Genomic DNA, 9,028 nt, shown 5'->3' on the forward strand with positions numbered 1-9,028 from the left:
ATGTGGAACGGAGGGCCTCCGAATGCGTCGCCTAACAACACATTGACCGATGACTCTGGTGATGAATATGAGGTAGCTAATATCGCGGCTGTCCTCTGGTATTACCACACCTACATAGAGAGACTCCCACCTCTACCTAAGCACACCTCCGCGTTGACAGGTATTATGCGTGTTGATTATTTGCTTCATGGCCACGATGACATAATTCAGAATAAGATTAGGATGGGCAGCGACTGTTTTAAGCGTCTTAGTTCTCTACAAGAACTTAAAGGATATTTGAGACCCACTAGGAATATAAATGTTGACGTGCAACTTTTTATCTTCCTATACATTGTGTCCCAAAGCCAGAGCAATACGGAATCACAGGACCAATGGCGCATTCTGGATCCACCATTTCCAAATACTTTGAGGCTGTATTAGAGGCAAGCTTTTTATCTTCCTATACATTGTGTCCCAAAGCCAGAGCAATACGGAATCACAGGACCAATGGCAGCATTCTGGATCCACCATTTCCAAATACTTTGAGGCTGTATTAGAGGCAATATATAACTTGCGCCATGATTTCGCAACACCCCTGAATTTTAACATTATTGATCTAGTCATTGCGGTGAATGGAAGCAAGTATTTGCCATGGTTTCAGGTATTTCATTAATATTGACTCATATGCTCATCGACTTACTTGACGTAATTGGTAATAGTTGTTGTTAATTGATTACAGAATTGTGTTGGAGCTTTTGACGGGACTCACGTCCCTTGTGTTCCACCACCCGGTAACCCCGAAGTATGGAGGAATATGAAGGGTTTCTACTCCCAAAATGTGTTAGGGGTATGTTCATTTGACATGAAGTTTACTTACATGGTAGCTGGATGGGAGGGTTCTGCCCATGATGCGCGCGTTCTTACATCCGCAACAGAGACGTCAGAAAAAAAATTTCCCATATCCACAGTTCGGTATGTGAACAATGATCCTTGCTATACATTTCGATATACAACAAATATTGTTGGTTGATTTTGCTTTTTAACTATGTTGATTGCTTCCAATTTGATCTTTTGATAGCACTAAAGACTTGTCGGTACTAATTATTGATTTGTAATGGATAATATAGGGAAATACTACCTTGTAGACTCTGGCTACGCGAACAACGATTGTTTCTTGGTGCCGTACCGGGGGAGCACATATCACCTTCAAGAGTATAGGGCAAGACGTGGTGTCCTCGAAGTCAGCGTGAGTTGTTCAATTACACGCATTCGTCCCTAAGGAATGTTATTGAGCGCACTTTCGGTGTTTGGAAAGCAAGGTTCCGCATACTCAAGTGCATAAATAATTACCCAATAGAGAAACAGGTACAAATTCCTATTGCTTGTGTCGTGCTTCACAATTTCATACATATGTATAACCATAACGACGATCTACTAAACCAATACACAAGAAATGGAGTACCAGCTATTGAAATTGATCCAGAGAATGCAGATCAAGATGTTAATCAGGATCACAATCCTGATTGGGCAATGGAACAAAATCACAACTCCGCAAATCGTAGACAAATGAATATTTTGAGGGACGAGATGGCTACTAGCATGTGGGGGGCATTGGAAGCATATCGCAATCGGTAGTTACATATTTGTTTCGCAATTTCGACGACCTTATTAATATAGGGTTGTTATGTATTTGCTCGCCCAATTTTACACCATTAATGCTAAACTTAAGGACATTTTTTTATTTATGAATGTAGGTGCCTATAGTTTCTCTCTTTAAAAAAATTCATGTCAAAACTTGCTAAACTTGGAGTTATGTTTTTGTCAAAGTGAACACAAAACTCAAGTTCAACATTCACAAACTGTCCAAGTGAACACATAACTCAAATTTCAAACACAATTCCAATCAAACTCACTTTTTAACTCTAATCTTGAATTTCAAGATGTTGAATCGAACGCCCCCTAAATTTAGTTTTGTTTCGAATTTAAATAGGGTGTTTGTTTCTCCCCTAAACTCAAGAAAAGTTGGACTCAAGTTAAAAAGTGAGGTCCAAGTTACTGTTCGGTTAGATGAAACTCAAACCGAAACTTGAATCTTAATTCAAGTTTTGTACTAGTTTTCAAGTTCAGCCTCCCCATTCAATTCACTTTCACTCAAGTTTTGTGCTACAATAAAATAAATTAATTTTCCTTAAATAATAAATTTTAAACAAAAATAATTACATCCATTCACTAACTATTCACAACTCAAGCTTTGGTGTAATCAAACACAGACTCTTTATTCATCTTAAGTTACAACTTCAAATCAAATTCAGCTTCTCAATTCAAACCTTAACTTAAATGTACATATCCAAACACAAACTTAAGTTACAACTTCAATTCAAATTCAGCTTTTAACTAAAATCAAGATCCTTACTCAAACCACCCTAACTTAAATTGTGGAAAAGAACACACCCTTAATAATTCTAAAATCTTTATTGTTTAATATTTTACAAGTTAATATCCTCATGTTTGAGAAATATAATTAGGGTACCAATTATTTAAGAAAATATCATTCTACAGTGGATCTTTGGATTTTTGCTATAGACAAGGGCACAATAACGAGATAACACCAATAACTCTTTTTAAAAAAATAAAAAAATAAATAGTATACTACTAGTTATGATAATGATAAATCCTTCAAAGGAAAAAAATAAAAAGAACAAGATATTGGCAACAATAGGACTAATTATAAGAATTTCCCGTGAATTATGTCCATTATATCACTTTACCTCCTGATTTTTAAAATTTAACATCCATTCTCACCATCTTTAAAAACAAGGCCCTAGGAGTCTATATCTGTTGTCTCATTATCGATGTCTCAATGGCTATCCCTTTAATGAGATTTTGACAAGTCATCAAAACTTTCCACACCAATTACAAGTAAATGAGTTTAACGGAAGAAGGCAAACGAAGCCAAGATGTGGCTTAATGCCTCCCAAGTTTCTCACTAATTCAATCAAAACCGTTAGATCATGATGTCACTATATTATCTCTTTAGTCTCTGAAACCAGCCATGGAATAAACCCTTTCAAAACCCACCTTTGTCTCTTCCTCTTTCTCTCTCCCTTCAACTCCGCCACTTACTCCATCGGCGTTAACAACGACACTGTCATCGAAAACCTTCTCCTACTATCCATTGACAATTTCTTCAAGACCCAAATTTCTGTCACCGTCACCACCATCATTGGAAATGGGAAGTTTCGTGTCGCTGAGCACCCCAACCGCCAGTCTTGGATCGCCAAGAATATCCTCCCCTTTCACCCAAAAACCACCATCAGCCACATCTCCATTAGAAACGAAATTGTTGCCACCTCTGATAAGGGCCTCATCGTCGCCACTCCTCGATGTACTCATGTGAAAAGATGACCAATTCTATGTATATACCACAAAGTTTCAAAAATGGATCTCCGGCCTCATTCATTGCGTTGGGTCAAGTTTTCAATACGAATTGGAAAGTGAATTTTTGTGAGAAAAAAAACTGTACCACAAAAAATTAAATTTAAATTTTTATATTAGTAAAAATTTACAACAAAACTAACAATGCTTGGTCTATTGTGTTTTAAATCAGAAAGGAAGATTTTTTTTTTTGGTTCTTTAAAAAGTAAAGATACATCTCTTTTAGCTTTTTTTTTATCAAAAAATTGAAGACATGTAAGATGAAAAGACAATGTTTGACAACAAGTATAGAGAATGTAATAAAAAAAAGGTTAATAACTCTGTTAATTTATGAATTTTGAACATAGTGATATTTTAATCCTTAAATTTTTAATTTAAGCATATTTAGTCTCTTAACTTTCATACTTTGACAGTTTTGGTCCTTAATAATAAAAATGGTAAACACTTTCTCAAATTTAGTCTAGATAATCACGTTATTATCACATATAATAGAAAATTTTACATAAATAGTTATAATAAATGTAAAATATAATAGTTTTAATAGGTTTTAACAGTAATAAAGAGAAAGTATGTAATTATTTTGATAAAATTTTACAGTTCAAATTTTTGTTACAGTAATTTCTCTCATAAAAATTTAAATTTAATTTCTTTTACTATATTATTTTCTCTCACATGAATTTATTTTTTTAACTTAAAATTGTAACTCAAACGAACAAAAAAAATAAGGCTTTAAATTGCTTTGTGATGAACACATGTTTATCTCTCTATTTCTCTCTGTCATAACTAGCAATAATAATTGCGCTTTTAATTACCACTCGACCCGTTTGGTAATATTTTCAAAATGATTTTATTTTCAATATAAAAGTAAAAATCAGATTGTTTTGAGAATCATTTTGAAACAAATTCTAAAATTACGTTTGGTTGTTTTTTTAAGAGATTATTTTGAGTATAATAAAAAAGTGAAATCGTATTTATTAATATATTATAATATTGTTGACAAATACTAAAAAATGAAAATAAAAAAGAGAAAATAATTTTTAAACATTTTCTAATTACTTCACAAAAACCATTATCACTACTTTTTATTTTTATTTTCATTTTCATTTTTAAAATATCTGCTAAACAAACACGTTTTGAAAAACAAGCAAAAATCAATTCCAAATGCACTCAATTTATATCCCTATGATATTCTTGGGGTTCCTTCTGAAAAACAACTTTTCGACCGTATTTAGAATTAATCTCATTTTTATTTTTCACATTTTTCGAAAAAGAAAAATGAAAACGTTTTTAAAACAACATTTAGTGCAATAAAGACAAAAAACGAAAATGAAAACGATTTTTTAGTTTAGTGTAAAATGAGAGAAATAAAAAATGACTTTTAATTATTTTTTATTTTTTGTTTTCATTTTCTCATCTCTCAAACAAGAGAAAGACATTAATGAATTTTTTTATATTAAAAATAACCTCTTAATAAAATTACCAAACGCATTTTTAAAAATAATTTATGTCTAAAATTAAAAATAATTTTATTTTTATTTTCATATAAAAAATAAAATTATTTTATAACGAGTTCTAAACGCTTTCCTCTTCACCATTTTCTTTGAGTTTCTTCTTTCCTTACTAACTTGAATTTCCAATCATGGCTTTCTTGAAATCGCCTTTGTTTCTACTATATTTTGCCCTCCTAGCTTTATTTGCAAACTTTTTATTTTCCTTTGGTCGTTCCTGCCTTTCTCTGTTCCGGCGTTACTTTTCTTGTCCTCGTTTTCTTAACGAATCAAATTCAGAAACATTTAGTTCATAGATTAAAATTATAAAATTAAAATTATTTTCGATTTATGTGTATTTAAAAAAAACACTGTAATGATTCGAATCAGGGTAGGAATACCAGAGCTTGATGGAGCACCTAAGGCTGTTCATGGGTTAGGTTGGTGTGGGGTAGGACTTTTTTTTTCCCCGCCCCAAAGGGTGCGGGTTGCACATATTTGGCCCCAACGATGTTAGAAAAATTTCACAGCCCAACGATGTTCGGGTTGGGTTGGGGCGGTGCGGGGTGGGTTGGGTGGTCGGTTTCAACATTCAAAAAATCAAAGACTTAAAGTTCAGTATAATATTTAAACTTCATCATTAAATAGAAATAGCAATCATCCTTATCAGTCCGGCGAGAGAGCACCGGAGAAAGTGGGCAAGACGGCGGCCGAGAGGACTGAGCAATGAGGAGAGAGTTATGAGGGGGTTCACGGGAGAGGAAGAAGAGGGGAAACTGAAAAGGAAGAGGCAAGAAGAGGGGGTTCACGGGAGGGGAGACCGAGAATGAGATTGTGAACCCTAATGTTAGCGAGCCTAAGGTAGAACTTGGGCAGTTCGGCTTGGGCTGAAAACTTGGGGGTATGTTGTGCGGGTTGGGTTGGGGATTGCGGGTTGTTATGGGCCCAACCCGCAATCCGCCCCAAACACTTCAGGCCAGAGGTATAATGGGCCAAAAATTTAAAAATAATGTTGCGGGTTGCTTTTTTCGGCTTGGGTTGGGGCGGGGTGGGTTGGGTTTGCGGGTTGTTCGGGTTTATGAACAGCCCTAGGAGCACCTCATGTTCCTCTCATACGGCTGGAGGCAACGGGGACTTGGTAATTTCGTTGTTGTTCTGTCAGGACCTGGTTGGCCTGCTATAGCCTCCGGTTGGAAGCCTTCATGACTAGCTTCAAATCTGCAAGACGCTCGACGTTTAGCTTCAACTCTTCCTTTTCCATGCTTGAGAATCGAACTTCCAGACAATGGATCTTCAACTTCAGGAGATGAAAGACCAAGATTCTTGGATGGTAAGTGTTGACGGTCAAATTTTGCCAACAAAAACTGACCGGGTTACCTCTTAGTTTCCCTTTGGATTACCGGCCAGTGTGTGTAGTCAACGTATGAGGAGTTGTTGGATATGTGTGTTTGTGTATTCACTAAATCATACATAGGCAAATGACACAAGAAAATTTATAGTGGTTCACTCTATAAAATGAGAGCTACATCCACTGTGATTTTGTATTTCTTTTGGGAAAATCACAATTTACAATAATTGTTCTTATTAAATCTGTTCTTTTCTTTTCTGGAATTTTCCGAACCCCTTCCTTATTGGGGGTCGTCCTCCTTTTATACTGGGCTTCCTTCGCTTAGGGGGTTTCCTTCATAGGTAGAAGCACTCAAGTGCTCTTCTTTGGTAGGCCCAGACGTAGCCCACTAATCAGCACTGTTCACTCAGCCAATTAGTCTTCTATTACGGCTCTGTGCTTCTCCGTAATACTTTTCTGTCCTTCGTGGGGCGGTCTGATAGCTTGCAATTAATGCCTGCAGACGTCCTCCACTTCTGCACGTAACCCGTCACGTCCTCCAAAGAACGTTCCCCTCGTCGTCAGCACTGCTTAGTCATACATAGGCAAATGACACAAGAAAATTTATAGTGGTTCACTCTATAAAATGAGAGCTACATCCACTGTGATTTTGTATTTCTTTTGGGAAAATCACAATTTACAATAATTGTTCTTATTAAATCTGTTCTTTTCTTTTCTGGAATTTTCCGAACCCCTTCCTTACTGGGGGTCTTCCTCCTTTTATACTGGGCTTCCTTCGCTTAGGGGGTTTCCTTCATAGGTAGAAGCACTCAAGTGCTCTTCTTTGGTAGGCCCAGACGTAGCCCACTAATCAGCACTGTTCACTCAGCCAATTAGTCTTCTATTACGGCTCTGTGCTTCTCCGTAATACTTTTCTGTCCTTCGTGGGGCGGTCTGATAGCTTGCAATTAATGCCTGCAGACGTCCTCCACTTCTGCACGTAACCCGTCACGTCCTCCAAAGAACGTTCCCCTCGTCGTCAGCACTGCTTAGTCCAATCGCCTTCTTCGGTGGCCCTTTCTGCGGTCGAGAGATCTTCATCTCTCAATCTCGAAGGCGCAATCAGTCGACGCCATAAGGGGTCGTCGCCCTAATTTGGACTTCGTCCTTGGGCTTTCGCAGTGGAATAGGAGGGGTCCGTAAGCGTCGAGGGTTTCTCGCTTGGTGGGGAGTAGTCAATGCCACGCGTCGCATTATCGTTCGTCTATGTGTCCGTCACATTTTCCCATACAACAGCTACCCCCCAGGTCGAGGGCTCCTTTTGGGTGGCCTCGGACTTAGGTTCAGTTGTCCTTCCGTGCTTTAGGTGTGGGAAACCGGTCCCGAGCCTCCGTTTGCAATGATGGTCTGGGCGCTTCGGATATCCTTCGGGGAACGCAACCGTCGTGTCGATTGATTTCTCATGATAACGTACGGCTTTATTTTGAAAGAATGAATATGGGCCCTTGGATCGCGTCCTCTCCGCTTCCCGCCCTATTTTATCACTGTCAGATCCGGGCAGGATTCCCTTGTCGTTGGATTTTAAAATTTTCATCCGACGGTCAGGGTCGAGGATGTTCATTCCTTTAAATACCCTCTACGAACTCGAGAGCCATTTTTTCAAAACTTCATATTCTTTTTGCACCTGTTGGACTGCCGCCTTCTCCGACGGACTCCTTCCTCTCCAACCTCCGGTTCGTGCTTCCTGCTCTTCGAGGTGCATTGCGCAGCCGTTCTTTCCTCCAGACTTTCCCGGGAATCCTTCTTCACCAGTAAGCCTTTTTGCCATCTGTCTGATGTTCTTATACACGGGCTCTTTCTATTTTTTTTGTTTGAACTATGTGTATATGTCTAAAGAATGTGTGGAATGTAGAAGTTAGGAAGACTTACTCCGTTTTGTTTTTTCGCTTTGGATATCGTCTCTTTGCTGTCTGTGCGCTTCTAGTTTCTGGGTTTTAGGGAACCTAGAATCCTATGAGCACTCGCCGTTACCATTCCCATATGAATGGTCGGCGTCAAGTCGAGGCGTTTGAGTTGTCGTTGCTTAGAATAGCCATCCTTTCTTCCTCTCGACGTTAGGGTTTTAACTTAGCTTCTTGTCTGTTTAATCACCAGAACAATGGTCCAAAGTTCCATCAGTCGAGAGGATTCTCCTGTCATCCGCCCAGACCCCCCCTCTGTGGTGGAGATCTCCTGGTCTTCTTCGTCTTCCAGCGTCAACTCCGTGCTGAGAGACATAAAAGACGTTGGGGCTGGACATGAAGCCAGATACGCACCAGGCGATAACTTTGGTAGTGAATTTGACAGCTTCGAGCGGATTTTAGACGAGGCAGTAGAACGGATCCCCTTCACGGGGGGCAGTGTAGGCGGGGTGGCTGCCTTGAGTGGTGAACCGGATAGGCCTTTCTTCACAGCCGACGTTGTGGCGTCGAGGGTCCGGAACAAGGATATCATCCAGGCTGTGAAGGAAGGGTGCATTGACGGGAGGTGGTTCGAATACCTTCTTCCGGACGTGCATTTTAGAACTAGCGTGCCGCCGATCGGATACCTTCTGGTCTATACTAGAACTGTTACCACGGGGATGACCCTCTCAATTCATCCTTTTGTAAAAGACTACTGCCACTTTTATGGCATTTCCCCCGCTCAATTGGCGCCAAACTTCTGGTACTGCTTCGCTGGTGCCTGGATTTTATGGCACCAGCAATTCGATATGGAACTCCCTGTAGATGAGTTCCGATTTATGTATAAGTTATGCCACGTC

At 38.8% G+C, this 9,028-nt stretch overlaps 1 protein-coding gene across 1 annotated transcript; it reads left to right on the forward strand.

Moving 5' to 3' along the window:
* LOC112094269 lies at positions 1-1,614 on the forward strand. The gene is made up of 5 exons (XM_024174766.1): positions 1-160; positions 349-422; positions 464-640; positions 719-951; positions 1,260-1,614. Exons 1-5 carry the CDS (start codon positions 1-3, stop codon positions 1,612-1,614), a joined length of 999 nt encoding a protein of 332 aa, XP_024030534.1.
* The last annotated feature ends 7,414 nt before the right edge of the window (positions 1,615-9,028 follow it).

The sequence above is a fragment of the Morus notabilis genome, unplaced genomic scaffold (assembly GCF_000414095.1).
Source record: "Morus notabilis unplaced genomic scaffold, ASM41409v2 Scaffold400, whole genome shotgun sequence".
NCBI classification, from domain to species: Eukaryota; Viridiplantae; Streptophyta; class Magnoliopsida; order Rosales; family Moraceae; genus Morus; species Morus notabilis.